The sequence below is a fragment of the Balaenoptera borealis genome (assembly GCF_965194805.1).
Source record: "Balaenoptera borealis genome assembly, chromosome: 5".
Taxonomy (NCBI): domain Eukaryota; kingdom Metazoa; phylum Chordata; class Mammalia; order Artiodactyla; family Balaenopteridae; genus Balaenoptera; species Balaenoptera borealis.
Genome location: NC_138862.1, coordinates 128,741,016 through 128,756,495, shown reverse-complemented (window position 1 = coordinate 128,756,495; position 15,480 = coordinate 128,741,016). Strand labels below are relative to the sequence as shown.

Here is a 15,480-nt window from a genome sequence, read left to right as displayed (position 1 = left end):
TTTCTAAAGGGCTGATGGTGGTAAATAGCTTCTCAGTGAAACTTGTCTTGAGCAAGCCCAGGGACCCCTGATGAGGAACTGCTGTGGTCTTGTTGGTGGGACTCACTTGACTAGGCCAAGCTATGAGACATGCTCTGGGAAGCAGGGAAATAGCAACTGAAGTTCAGCCTGGTGATGCTGAAAGACATGTATCTCCACACCCTTCTTAACTGGTTGATAATAGTTTAATTAAGAAAAGTAGATAAACTTTATTTAAAGAACAGCTCCAGTTATGCTTGAGGAATTTAATATTAAAGAAAATATGGGAGACCTAGCAGCATAAATAGAGCCAGAGGCAGAGAAGCTAAATACACACATTTTCTTAATAGCCAAACTGCTCACTCTAATGTTTTATTATTCTTGAAATGTTATTAAGGACTTTAAAGTATTTTAATGGATAAGGCTCCCTATTTGGGTTACTAGCCATTTAAATCCATTTATTTATATTACTTATATTTTGTTCTTAACAAAATTTGCTTCATTAAAAAATAGTCCATTCATTCAACAAACAGTTACTAAGCACCCATCTCATGCCAAGCATTGAGCTAGATGCTGCAAATATAAAAATTAATAATATCTAATTTTAATACCTGTGGGGTTAAAATCCTCACAGATCTAGCATAAGAGAAAGACAAAAACACAGTTGTAATTCAATGCATTCAATAAATTCTATGATTGAAGCACTGAGGTGGGCATCTAACTCAGACTGTGGTGGGAAATGGGCCTAGGGAATTTTCCAGAGATGGTAACATTTAATCTGGGCCTTGAAAAATGAGCAGTAATTTACCGGGTGAAAAAGCAGGAAAAGAGTATTCCATAAAGAAGGAACAGCATATGTAAAAACCCAGAGCCATAAAAGAGCATGACATAGAGAATTTCCTGCAGTTTGGGATAGCCAGATCTTTTGTGCATGTGGAGGACAAGCAAAGGATGAGGCTGTGATAGTTAATTTTATGTGTCAACTTGGCTGGTCAAAGATTATGCTGATGTTTCTGTGAAGGTGTTTTTGGATGAGATTTACATTTAAATCAGTGGATTTGAGTAAAGCAGATTGCTCTCCATAATGGAGGGTGGGCCTCATCTAATCAGCTGAAGGTCTGAAGAAAAAAACCTGACATCCCCCGAGGAGAAAGGAATTCTGCCAGCAGACTGCCTTTGGACTTGAACTGCAACTGTTCCCTGGGTCTACAGCCTGCCTGCATACTCTGAAGCTTTTAGACTTGCCAGTCTGCATAATTGTGTGAGCCAATTCCTTAAAATTATTCTCTCTCTATAGGTGTATATATACACATCCTATTAATTTTGTTTCTCTGGAGAACTCTGACTAGTAAAGAGGGTAAAGGCAGAGGATAGGGAGAGTTCTTCTGAACAGTTCTGCAGTTTGAATGATCATGGGAAACTGCAGGTTTTCGGCTGCCTACCATTGATTGAGCAGTGATGCTAAGAGACCAGAAGTGGGTATGTGGGCCTATAAGATCCTATAGAGATGTCAGTAGTCAACATCATTCCCCATTCTTTTCCATGTCTTCCTCTTCTTGGTTTTCAAATCCATTCCATTCCATCCAACAAACATTTATTGAGTGCCAGTATGTGCCAGACACTGTGTTAGGGGCTGAGGATATAATGGTGAGAAAGTCTGCTATCAAGAAGTGTATGGTCTGGTGAGAAAGACAGGGTATAAACAAATGAATGCAGGGGCAATGGGGCACAAAAATTGGAGAGAACAGGGAAGACTTTGTAAAGGAGGAAGTAACACTTGAGCAAATCACTGAAGCACAAATGTGAGCTCTACAGGTAGACAAGGGCAGAAAGGGGGAGGCCCACGTCATTCCAGGCAGACAGAATCATGTGAAAAAAAGATTTAAAAGTTATTGAACACTTGCTAGGTGCCAGATACTTAGTGTTTTGTATGTATTAACTGATTTAATATTTTTATTCTACCCTATAAGTAGAACCCTATTATTATCAAAATTTTACAGAAGAGGAAATAGGTAAAGATGTTCAGTAAGTTGCCCAAGGTCACATATTTAGTAAGTTCTGTAGCTAAGATTCAAATCCAGACAGTCTGGCTTCAGTATCTAACCACCCCGCCTTTTTTTAAACTTCCATCGCTGTGCCATTCTCTGTCTTCCTTAATCATGTAGCAGCCACAGAGTCATTAAATCTTTTTTTTTAAATTAGAGTATAATTGCTTTACAATGTGTGTTAGTTTCTGCTGTACAATGAAGTGAATCAGCTATATGTATACCTATACAGATTCATTAAATCTTACAGCCAGAAGGTCCTTAGATAATCTAGTTGAGTGGTTCTCCCACAAGAAAATTATACGTTAGGATTACTGGGGAGGTTTTTGAAAATACCAATGCCTTCCTTTCTCCCCCGCCCCACACTGGAGGAAGCACTACATTTTCCCCCTTTCTTTTCTTTTCTTTTCTTTTTTCCTATTTATTTTTTATTTATTTATTTATTTTTTAACTTTTTTTTTTTTAACTTTTTTCTTGGGTTTATTTATTTATTTATTTATGGCTGTGTTGGGTCTTCGTTTCTGTGCGAGGGCTTTCTCCCGTTGCGGCAAGCGGCGGCCACTCTTCATCGCGGTGCGCGGGCCTCTCACCATCGCGGCCTCTCTTGTTGCGGAGCACAGGCTCCAGACGCGCAGGCTCAGTAAATGGTGGCTCACGGGCCCAGCTGCTCCGCAGCATGTGGGATCTTCCCAGACCAGGGCTCGAACCCGTGTCCCCTGCATTGGCAGGCAGATTCTCAACCACTGCGCCACCAGGGAAGCCCTCTTTTTTCCTATTTAAATAAAATTGTGGTAAAATATAAATAATACAAAACTTACCATTTTAACACATTCTAAAAATATTTATTTACTTATTTTTATTTTTGGCTGTGTCGAGTCTTAGTTGTAGCACGTGGGATCTCTCCTTGCGGTGCGAGGGCTTCTCTCTAGTTGTGACATGCGGGTTTTCTCTCTCTAGCTGCGGCACGCGGGCTCCAGAGTGCATGGCATTGTAGTTTGCGGCACTCGGGCTTAGCTGCCCCGCAGCACGTGGGATCTTAGTTCCCCGACCAGGGATCGAACCCGCGTCCCCTGCATTGGAACACGATTCTTTACCACTGGAGACCAGAGAAGTCCCTTAACACATTTTTTAAATGTTCAATTCAATGGCATTAATTACGTTCACAATATTGTGCAACCATCACCACTACTTACAAAACTTTTTCATTACCCCAAACAGAAACCTTGTAGCTGTAACTCCCCATTCCCCTTTCTCCCGGCCCCTGGTAATCTCTAATCTATTTTCTCTTTTTATGAATTTGCCTATTCTAAATGCCACATATAAGTGGAATCATACAGTATTTGTCCTTTTGGGTCTGGCTTATTTCAGTTAGCATAATGTCTTCAAGGTTCATCCATGTTGTAGCGTGTATTGGAACTTCATTCCTTTTTATGGATGAGTAATATTCAATTGTTTGGATATACTATATTTTCTTTATCCATTCGGGTTGGGGCACTAGGTTGTCCCTATTTCCACAAACACATACTGAGGAACCATTGCTTTTTAAAACTTAACAATGTCATTCACAAAGAGAATAAAATGACAGAAGGAGGGCTTCCCTGGTGGTGCAGTGGTTAAGAATCCGCCTGCCAACGCAGGGGACATGGGTTCGAGCCCTGGTCTGGGAAGATCCCACATGCCGCGGAGCAACTAAGCCCGTGTGCCACAACTACTGAGCCTGCGCTCTAGAGCCTGTGAGCCACAACTACTGAGCCCGCATGCCACAACTACTGAAGCCTGCGCGCCTAGAGCCCGTGCTCCGCAACAAGAGAAGCCACCGCAGTGAGAAGCTTGGGCACCGCAACGAAGAGTAGCTCCCACTCGCCTCAAATGGAGAAAGCCCATGCACAGCAAACGAAGACCCAACACAGCCAGAAAAAAATGATTAAATAAAATAAATTTTAAAAAAATGACAAAAGGAGGCAGGGGCTAAGTACCAGATGGCACTGGTAAAAGGCCCAGAGGAGTGACGTGTATACATTTTGGTTTGGATGACAGGAGGCTGGTTCTTAGGGTGGGGTTCTAGTGGCAGGGGTGCTCACATGATTGAGGCTGCTCTCCTACTTTCTGCACAGATATTTTGTCATCATCACTCTTGCTTCCTGTCAGAGAAATTATGATTTCAGGAAAATGAAAATAGTTTATTCTGTTATGAAAGTGGAATGTGACTCTGACAGTGATAATGCTTTGTCCTTTAAGGGAATAAAATAAATATCATTTTTCCTGAAGTCATTTGCGTGAATAAGTGGCAGTTACTTCTGGGCTAGGATGTCAGACAGGGCTGTGTCTGTGGGAGACAGGAGTAAAGTTGAGAAGGTAAGATGGGGAAAGAGGGAGGGGATTGGGGAGAGGAAAGAGTGAGAGAAGAGCAGGAAGGAGAGACTAATTCGGGGCACTAGGTGACAAAGTTCTAGACAAAACTTTGGGACAAATTGTCTTCAACAATAAGACCTACTGACTTGCTCCACATGGCCTACCTGGTGCCCTTCACATAGAGTGTGTTCAGTAATATGTACCGAGTTAGTTTCCTAAAGTGAGTACCTTCCTTTACTTCCTTTTAAGTTATTGCAGTTCAAAGTGAGGTATGCCATTAGTTTTCTCCAAATTTTTTGTTTTCCACCCTTCCCCAATGCTCTTCCACTCCAAAACCTCCTAAGATTTCACTTCTTCTCAAAGCTGAGTTAACCCATGTTTAGAGTTTAGCATGTTGTTTGTACAAATGTTAAATATCAGTACATCCGACTATTGATAGTATTGTTATTATTGACTTCTTCCATATTTCCTTCTGTTTTCACTGGATTTTAGAGCCATCAGTTGTGCCTTTCTTTATTCTGTTTGTTTTCCCATTCTTGCTTTTAGGCTAATTCTGATTGTTTCCATTAGACCTGAAAATGTTGTCATGATCTCTGGCTAAATCAAGATCTTGTCTTCTTAGTCTTTTTCTGAGAGCTATTGCAAGGATGCTTTAATCTAAGTGTTACAAAGGAGAAATTGATAATGTGCCTTATTTTTTGCTTTTCTAAGAGAGCTGTAGATGGACTGTTGTTTGTCAGGCAATAATCTGATGCAATACAAATGCTAATTTAATTGCAATTTCTGCAATTATATATTGTATATCTGTCCTAAGTAATACATCTGAGTTAGAATGATTCTGTCCAGGTTGCTCTGAAATTTCCTTTTATATTTTTATAGAGATTCAGTTGGTTTACCATAGAAGACTACTGGATTGTATGTCTCCTCTTTTTTTTCCCCTTTGGTTGAATTTGCTTATGGTAGTTCCTTATAATCTGAGTATTTGAAGTCTTATACAATTAACTTTTCTTGCAGCCCCTCTTTTACATCTTCATAAAACTGTTCCGTTTCATGATTTGATTATAGACTTATTTCATTTTGATCATTTGCCACTTAACACACAATGTGAATATTATCACACCTTCTAAGAAGGGCAAACATCTACTTCTTCATGAAATATCCCTCACTTCCTGAGTGTGACTGATTTAAGAAAGGCATGCTCTTTACCTTCTACTCTGTTATTTCTCACTTATTATCATTATTCTTGTCTTTCAAATTCTACTTTATTAGTTTATTTAAGAACTGATTTTCTAGTTCTAGAGGTTGGAGCTTAGAAGGAGGTTCTTTCCCCTCTGGGCCTTTACGCAAAGATACAGTCTCAAAGAGTATTAATAAAGTACACGCAGACTTAAATGCTGCCTCTAGTTCTCCTGATCCTCATGAGCTGCAGTGGGGAAGAGAGTGAATCCCTATTCAAAGAGAGGTGTTAAAGGTTATGCTAAGCAGGGTTCATCATAAGGATTGGTAGACTCATGCTCACAGCCTTCAGGCCTCAGAATATGGGCCCCTTTTCATCAGTTTGGAGGGATGAATGTCTTCTCTCAATAGTTCTCAGGAGATATGTTTAACAGCACAGATCCTATGCAAGTCCTGATGTCTCACAATATCCTGGAAAGGTAGTTGCTGGGTCTTCCCTTTCAGGTGACCAGTTAGGTGTGGTCTTTTCATTTTCATTCAGGGCCAAGACTGTCCAAGCACACTGGGGGAATAAGGTATCTCAGGACAGGGTTGCTCAGGAATAAGGTAGTAACCTATCAGTTTGTGATAAATATTTAGTTCAAAGCCAGTCTGATTCATCAGTGTCAAATACCACATCAATGCCTACATTTAAACCACTGTATTATAATCAAGTTGTACTAGCCAGCTTTATATCTAAGACTTTTTACCATTTTAGGGATCAGTCTGGTAACTAAAGAAAGAAGCTCTGATTACCAAGTGGCATTTGCTGTAGGCACCATAAGGAGATTTTCTAAGGATTCCCACCGAGACAGTAGGGATGGCAGTGTTAGTTTTCTCAGCCTTAGGAGAGAGGTGATCTTGGGCCTTAGGTTGTGGGATGTAGCTTAGGAAACAGTACCTCTTTTAGATACAAATACTGCTTTTTCAGGCTTGCAATAATGAATTGCGACCATTGTTCAAGCAGACACCAAACTATGTATCCTTTTAATCCATTTGCCCAACATTTCAGGTTGATACATTTGTAGCTGGATAGGCTAGTCTTCTGGTCCTATTGTTTCACATTCCCTCTTCTCAGCTGAGTTGCTCTACACAGCTGAAATGGGCACCTCTGCCTGGGAGGGGACAGCCCCACATAAGTGTCAGAGGAACTGGAGCCATGAAATTAGTTCAGATTCCTCCTCTCTGTAAGGAAGGAGGAGGAACTGAGTTGGCTCATTGGTCAGAACAACTTTGAGCAAGTGGTAGAAATTTGTGATCACTGAATTGCATGGTGGTCTCGCATGGGAGAGCTACCAAAACACTAGAAGTATGAAATCATTAAACAGACAAACTGAGAGTTGAGTTAAAAGACCCCAACAATTATCATCTAAAACTCTTTCTCTTAAAATAGACATAATTATTGCTCTAGTTGGTGGCAGAGCTAGAACTCAAAACCAACATTTCTGACTCAAATTTTTTATCTCTAGAAAAGAAGTTTTGTTTTTCTCCTTCTCCTCTTTACCTGTCTATATGTTACATATGTTTAAAGTCCCAATTCAGGCATCCTTTCCACCTGGAAACCTGAAAAGATCCCCCATATTTGGGTTAGATGCCCTTTGTACGTGCTCCAACAGTTTCTTGTACTTCGTGTAGTTACTTGCATTATTAACATTAAAATATTAAGTTTGAATTACTTTTTGTCTCTTCCACTAGTCTATAAGCTCTATGAGTGCTGGGGCTATGCCTGTTTTATTTATCTTCATATTTATAGAGCCTAGAATGGTGCTGGGCACATGGTACCTCAGTATTTATTGAAATGTTCACAGGTTGAAAGACTTAAACGTGCAAAAATGTAAGTACTAGTCAGGATTCCAGATTCTCTTCAATAATTATATTTCAAAGCCTGAAATTAAATGAAAACTAGGGAGAATGAATAAGATCTTGGGACTTCCCTGGGGTCCAGTGGTTAAGACTCCATGCTCCCAATGCAGGGGGCACGGGAAGATCCCACATGCCACATGGTGTGGCCAAAACAAAAAAAAATCTTTATGTACCCCCTTAGTATAAGATGGCTTTTGCATCAGTGGGATACAATATAATATTTTAAAAAATATATTTATTTATTTTATTTATTTTTATTTTTGGCTGTGTTGGGTCTTCGTTGCTGTGTGCGTGGGCTTTCTCTAGTTGCAGCGAGCGGGCTCCTCAATGCAGTGGCCTCTCTTGTTGCAGAGCATGGGCTCTAGGCGCGCGGGCTTCAATAGATGTGGCACGCGGGCTCAGTAGTTGCGGCCTGCAGGCTCTAGAGCGCAGGCTCAGCAGTTGTGGCGCATGGGCTTAGTTGCCCCGTGGCATGTGGGATCCTCCCAGACCAGGGCTCGAACCCGTGTCCCCTGCATTGGCAGGCAGATTCTTAACCACTGTACTGCCAGGGAATCCCTATACAATAAAATATTAATGGTGTTGAGAAATACCTGGAATATATCTGTTATAGACTAATCCACTGAGAGAAATGAACAAAGATGACACAGTTCAAATAACAGTTTAAAGTATACAGTTGGACTAGGATTAAATACATTAATTTATACCTAACAGGATGTTGACTAAAACTTTCCTCTTCATATATATATACATATATGTATACACACCCACACACACACATATATATAACAAAGTGATTCAGTTATATATATGTGTGTGTATGTATATGTATACACATATATATAACAGAACCACTTTGCTGTACACCAGAAACTAACAGAACATTCTAAATCAACTATACTTCAATTAAAAAAAAAAAATTTCTTCTTACCTCAGAATTAGAATCCAGGATCTCACAATGGGGGACAAAATATCCCAGTTTCAAAAGCCAATCATTTTGGTCCAAATATAAGAGGCCTTTTACTTTAACTATCACTAAGACCACTCCTCCTTCCGATTCCTTAAAATACTGGGGAGGGAAATAGGGTGTTCCAGTTATCTATTGCAGGTAACAAATCACTCCAAATCTTAGTGGCTTAAAACGACAACTATCATTTTACTATCTGTCATGTTTTCTATAGATCAGGAATTTGGAAAGGACTTGGCAGGGCAATCCTGACTCAGGGTCTCTTACATACTTAAAGTCAGATGGGTGGCTGGAGTTGGAACAGCAGGGGGCTGGAGCAGCTGGGGGCTTACCAGGAATTTCTCTCTCTTCAGGTGCTCTCAGGACCTCTCCATGTGGTTTCTCTACATGGGCTAGGTTGAGCTTCCTCACAGCATGGTGACTTCAGAGCAGTCAGATGCTTACTTGGTGGCTCAGAGCTCCAAGCACAAGTGTTGCAGCTAGGAAGGAATAGCTATATTTCCTTTTATGTCCTAGCCTCAGAAGTCATAATAGGTCACTTTTACCATACTCTATTGGTTGAAACAGTCACAAAAGCAGGGCTACTTTTAATGGGAGGGAATATAGACCCTACCTCTCTATTTAATAATGTCAAACTCACATTTTAAAAAACCAGACATGTAGTATGGGAGATACTAGACTAGTGACTCTCTTTGGAAAATGCAATCTGTCAACGGGATCATATTATCTATTGTGGGTCCTTGGTCTAAGAAGAATGTTGTGCTTTTTCCTAATGGGGAGGGGAGAGGGTTGTTCCTCCTTAAAGCCAACTGAGGGTGAAAGTTACCAGATCATTATTTACAACGATTGGGTGTGCTTTCTCATTCTCCAATTGGAAGTCTGCTTAGACAGCACATTTTAATTTGTTCTTTGCTTGCTCAAGGAAAGAGAAATAAAATTGGAGAGAAGGGGGCAGTGGTGAGTGGCCTATATACTCATTGGAGTGGTAAGGATATGTGCCTTTCCTGGGGTCACGTGAATACTTTTGGTGCCTAACCAAGAGAACTGCCCACCCGGCAAGAGGACCCAAACAGCAAAAACCTGTGGGCCATAGCCCCAGGGCAGGAGACTCTCCCACATCAGGGATTTGTGCACTTGGGAGGCTCTACAGAATTTACGTAAGACAGCCTGCATTTGGATGCCTGCAACCTAGAGAGTATCAATGGCCTATCAGAGTTAGCAAAGAAACAAAGACAATAATCAAAGAGAGAATTTCACCATGTATTAGAGTCAGGGTTCAACCTGAGACACAGAACCAAGAGGAGATTTATTACAAGGAATTAGCTAATGTAACTGTGGTGGCTGGATAAGGAAGTTTGTAGTCTGTAGGGCAGGTAGTCAGAAAGAAAAGATCAGGAGCATGTTGGAACCCATGAGCAAAGGCCAAAGCTTCTTGTCCACAGGTAGTAAGGAAAGGAAGGTCATGAGCAGGCTAGAACCCCAATGGCATGAATTGTTTGGAATCTCTGAACTCATGGAAAGCCTAATCCGTTTTTGGAAGGGCTTACTTGATTAGGTCAGGCCCACCCAGGATAGTCTTTCTTTTATTAACTTAAAGTCAACTGATTAGGGACTTCTATCACATCTGCAAAAACCTTCATAGCAGCACTTATATTAGTGTTTGATCAAATAACTAGGGAATGTAGTTCAGCCTAGCCAAGTTTATATATCAAAAAGCCATCACACAACAGCAGCCAGTGTATGAGATATGTGTCATTTCCTTTTCCTTCCTCCCTGTGCCAATACACCAGGGGAGCTTGAGCCTAGAAAGAGAGATGGAGGAGGTGTCCCAGAGGTAGACCATACTGCCCTCCCAAGGACTCCAAAAGGAGGGAATGGGAGAAGGAGTAAAACAACAGAATACGTCCTTCCCCTATTTGTGCTCCTGGGGCTACAAATCTGGCCTGCAGTGGGAAGGGGAAGGCTTTGAAAGGATATAAGACATAATTTTAACAATTTTAAGCAAGTGGGAAGTTATGGGATCTAACTGAGGTATCATTAAGATATTTGCTGACTAGCAAGGAAAAGAGATTTAACAGCAAATTTGGGTACAATGACTGGAGACAAAATTCCACTGAGTTGAGACAACTAAATAACAAAATGATGAGATTACAAAAATTAGAAGAACTACTGCAGATGTTAAACAAAGAAGAAAAAAATAAGTGGCTAGAGTGGTCAGGGAAGGCTTGTTTCTAAAAGGCAGGATTTGGACTGGGCCTTCTTAAAAGATGAGCAGTATTTAGAAAGTGGGAGCAGAGGGGAAGCTAGTGAGAATAAAAGCTTAGAGAAACATGTACATGTGGGAAGTCAGGACAGGGAGAACACTGGACTGATCAGAGCAAAGTGTGTTTGTTAAGGAGCTAAGTATCGATAGGGGCTAGACTAGGCAGGGTCTTGAGAGTTAGGCAGAGGAGTTGAGACCGATGACGTAGTTGGTAGGAAAGCTTGTAGGTTCTTGAATGGAAAGCTTGAGGGAAGTTTTTTTTTCTGTTTTGAATCTGTTAAAGGCATTAATGCGACAGTGGTATAATATAGTTGGATTTTAGGGGAGAAGGACTGGGATTCAAGAGGGCTAGTTAGGATGCTGTTGCAGTATTCTAGATGGGAATTCATAAAAACCTGATCCAGAATCACAAAGGTAAAATGGAATTGGAGGAGAAAGGAAAAATCTGAGAAATATTTCAAAGACAAAAACAATAAGATTGATGACCAAATGGAGTGTGATGGCAGAAAGGATAATTGAGTATTCCTTCGTTTCTAGCTTGGGGAACTAAAAAGATGGTGGTATTTCAAACATAAATGAGGAATTTAGGGAAGGAAAATCTATTTGGGAGACCAAGACTGTTAGTTCAGTTTGTGATTATTGAAGCTAAAGTCATGATTTGAAGTGGAAATATCCTAATAAAAGTTGAAAAAAGAGAACATCCAGATTAGCCTGATAGCAATATGCATGAAGGACTGCAAGTGGGAGGTCCATGCTAGGAACTGAAGGGCTTGGAGGCACAGGTGGTGTTTTTTAAAATGACTCTTCCAACTGAAGGTGGTGTCATTTAGAAGAGAAAGGAGTAAATAGGAACAGTTGGTTTACCCAGATGGTGTTAAAGAACAAAATAGGATTTGATTTCTGGACCATGGTTTAAGATCCTAGAACTGGTGAGTTTTTGGCAAGGAACAGGGAATATGTCATGAAGACAAAAAATAAAAAGGTTTCCTTTTTAAAAATTTTTATGTTTTAGAGGAGAGGGGAGAAATCATTGGGAAGGAAATAGAAAATTGTTCTTGGGGAGAGGGGAAGAAGTAAAGAGAACTAAGTGAACAAATACAGGTCTCAAGGAAAGAATAACATTGTAGAAGACACCCAGTGTTTCAAAAGAGTTAATTATAGGTGAAAGGAAGCTGAATTTATTAATATTCATTGAGAGTTTACTATATGCCAGCACTATGGCAAATCCTTTATATGTCATGGATATCTTTCTATGTCAGTAAAGATCCGCATTGTCATTTTTAATGGCTGCATAGCATAGTATCGAGGGTCATTCTGGTAAGCTACAATGAACTCTCCTATTCATACATTTTCCCCCCCTTTTTGTATGCTCTCATTTTCTCAATAACAGATGAACTTTTCTTTTTAGTTTGTAATTTAATTTTAAACAATTATCATGATTCAAAAAATATATTAAAAAGTATACAGTAAAAATGTTTCCTTCCATTCTTGTTTCCTGTCCCACCCCAATGATTATTAGCTTCCTTTGTCTCTTTCCATAATTCCTTTATGTTATACTTTTTATATTATATAAACAAATATAAATATGTACTCTTATTTTTTCTTTTTTAAAAAACATAAGGTAAAAAGCATCTTGTGATCATCTCTTTAGGGTAAAATCTTAGATGTGATATTGCTGAATTAAAGGGTAGTTTCAGTTAAAATCTTAAACATATTGCCCAGTTGCTCATCAGAAAAGCTGTATATAGCAACAATGCATGAATGTCATGAAATCCATTTTATTAATTTTTTAATTTCAGTGCATCCCATATATCTGAAAATGTATGGGAAGCCAGAATAAATGTTTTTAAAAATCACTATAATTTGTAATATAAGACTAGTTTGGGTATCATACAGAAGTGATTATACAAAAGAATTTGGACTTAATCATTTATAATTTATAATACAGACAAATGGACACAATGAGAAGGAAAGGTTTGATCTATGTTGTCGTTTATTTTTCTGTGTTTATCTTATTGGATGCGTAGAGAGGGAGGAATGAACAAATGGAAAAATATCAGTAGTTTGTGATGTAAAGAAAATAGAGCTTAATGAGACAAAGAAAAATCAGAATGAGACATAGGGGCAGACTTAAGATGAGAGTGAAAAAAGGGTAGACAATTTCATTGGGCTTCATACATCTGATAAGGCATATTGCCAGATCATGTTTTCTTATTACTTTTTTAAAAAAACTCCTGTTACAACCTCTACTATCTATTATTGAATTGGTACATATGATTATAATAGAAATTAAAACTATATTTCAAGTGATGAATATGTACATTTGTCTTTTTTTTTCTTCTTAAATAGAACTGATTGCCTGAAGAAATGGATACTTCTCCCTCCAAAAAATATCCAGTTAAAAAACGGGTGAAAATACACCCAAACACGGTGATGGTGAAATATACTTCTCATTATCCTCAGCCTGGGGATGATGGATATGAAGAAATCAATGAAGACTATGGAAATTTTATGGAAGAAAATCCAAAGAAAGGCCTGCTGAGTGAAATGAAAAGAAAAGGAAGAACTTTCTTTGGAACCATGGATACTCAACATCCACCAACAGAAGACCCAATGACCAATGAGATTGGACAATTCCAAAGCTTTGCAGAAAAAAATATTTTTCAATCCAGAAAAATGTGGATAGTGCTGTTTGGATCTGCTTTGGCTCATGGATGTGTAGCTCTTATCACTAGGCTTGTTTCTGATCGTTCCAAAGTTCCATCTCTAGAACTGATTTTTATCCGTTCTGTTTTGCAGGTCTTATCTGTGTTAGTTGTGTGTTACTACCAGGAAGCCCCCTTTGGACCCAGTGGATACAGATTGCGACTCTTCTTTTATGGTGTATGCAATGTCATCTCTATCACCTGTGCTTATACATCATTTTCAATAGTTCCTCCCAGCAATGGGACCACTATGTGGAGAGCCACAACCACAGTCTTCAGTGCCATTTTGGCTTTTTTGCTTGTAGATGAGAAAATGGCTTACGTTGACACGGCTACAGTTGTTTGCAGCATCTTAGGTGTTTGTCTTGTCATGATCCCCAACATTGTTGATGAAGATAATTCTTTGTTAAATGCCTGGAAAGAAGCCTTTGGGTACACTATGACCGTGATGGCTGGACTGACCACTGCTCTTTCCATGATAGTATACAGATCCATTAAGGAGAAGATCAGCATGTGGACTGCACTGTTTACCTTTGGTTGGACTGGGACAGTCTGGGGAGTATCTACTATGTTTGTTCTTCAAGAACCCATCATCCCATTAGATGGAGAAACCTGGAGTTATCTCATTGCTATATGCATTTGTTCTACTGCAGCCTTCTTAGGAGTTTATTATGCCTTGGACAAATTCCATCCAGCTTTGGTCAGCACCGTGCAACATTTGGAGATTGTGGTAGCCATGGTGTTGCAGCTTCTAGTGTTACATATATTTCCTAGTGTCTATGATGTCTTTGGAGGGGTAATCATTATGATTAGTGTTTTTGTCCTTGCTGGCTATAAACTTTACTGGAGGAATTTAAGAAGGCAGGATTATCAGGAAATACTAGACTCTCCCATTAAATGAATACCTGATTATTATCTTGTTAATGTTCAGTTATTAGTAGGTACACTGACATTTTAATGTTCACCTGTAAATGTTGTGTTGTATAACTGACAGTGCTATATAATATATAATTAATATATGCAGATGTGGAAAACTTTATTCTAGTCTAATATATTAAAAACATATACTAAATTATGTGGAATATCATGAATCTGGTCTCTTTGCTGTTAATAATAACAGGCAATTTTTATTATAAAAATGATTATTTATTATAAATAATAAAAGAGTAGAGAATGTTAACTTTTATCACTAAAGAACATAAGACTTGAAGAAATGACTCCTTTCAGATGGAAATTCTGTGGTCCTGAAGTTCAAAAATTAGTAAAATGTTCATGCTCAATGTTCTATAAATGTTTAACAAAAATCCTTCAATATTCAAAAATCTATAAGGTGAAATGCTGAATACCAAGCCCTGTTTTGTCATCTATTTGCATTAGAAAACTAGAGGTGATTGGGCTTGGTAAAGTAGCTTGAGTGAGTTGAGGCAAGAAAGAGGGAACGAAGGAAGGGAGCTGGTTTTTCACTGGCAGTGGTGGTTGTCCTACCTGAGAAGAAGAAATTGGTCTCCCCCTTGCTAAGGCCACATTAGGCAATGCATAGTAAGTGGAGGTAGGGAAAAGACTGGATTCCTGCCAGCTCTACTTAGTCTATGCCATTTTGTGCCTTATGGTGGGAGATAGAATGCTGGGGGAGGGTCTACTCATCCTCAGTTATGCAGATCTCCTCCAAACCTGCCCTTGTTTATGTAGTAAGTATGTATGTGAGCTGCAGTAAAGGTACTCCTTAACCCTGAAAAAGACACTAACAGTAATCATAGTACAGCAGAAAACTGAAAACTTTGTGTCCTGAGATTCTTTTCAGAAGAGCTTAAAAGTCTGTAAAACCACATAGAGTAACAATAATTTGGGTCTAATTTGGGAAATTTTTACTAATTTAGCACAAACAAATGTTGATATGGTACTGCTTATTAAGCTATAGTTATTGAGCTATCTTAACCTCAAATATACCCATCTATAACTTTCCTCTGTGATGCTATGGCTCAGACCCTGCAAACTACATTTTTCCTATACTAGCTGGTGTCTCACTAGGTTCCACCAATAAAGGGCATTAGA

At 39.2% G+C, this 15,480-nt stretch overlaps 1 protein-coding gene across 2 annotated transcripts in view; it reads left to right on the top strand.

Annotated features, from left to right (window-relative positions):
• SLC35G2 (solute carrier family 35 member G2) overlaps positions 1–14,515 on the top strand; it is a 40,128-nt gene extending 25,613 nt beyond the window's left edge. For both annotated transcript variants that reach the window (XM_082393462.1, XM_082393463.1), the window contains exon 2: positions 13,073–14,515. In XM_082393462.1, coding sequence (XP_082249588.1) covers positions 13,091–14,329 — 1,239 coding nt within the window. In that variant the 5' untranslated portion in view covers positions 13,073–13,090 and the 3' untranslated portion in view covers positions 14,330–14,515. The remainder of the gene's footprint in view (positions 1–13,072) is intronic.
• Positions 14,516–15,480: the final 965 nt, after the last annotated feature.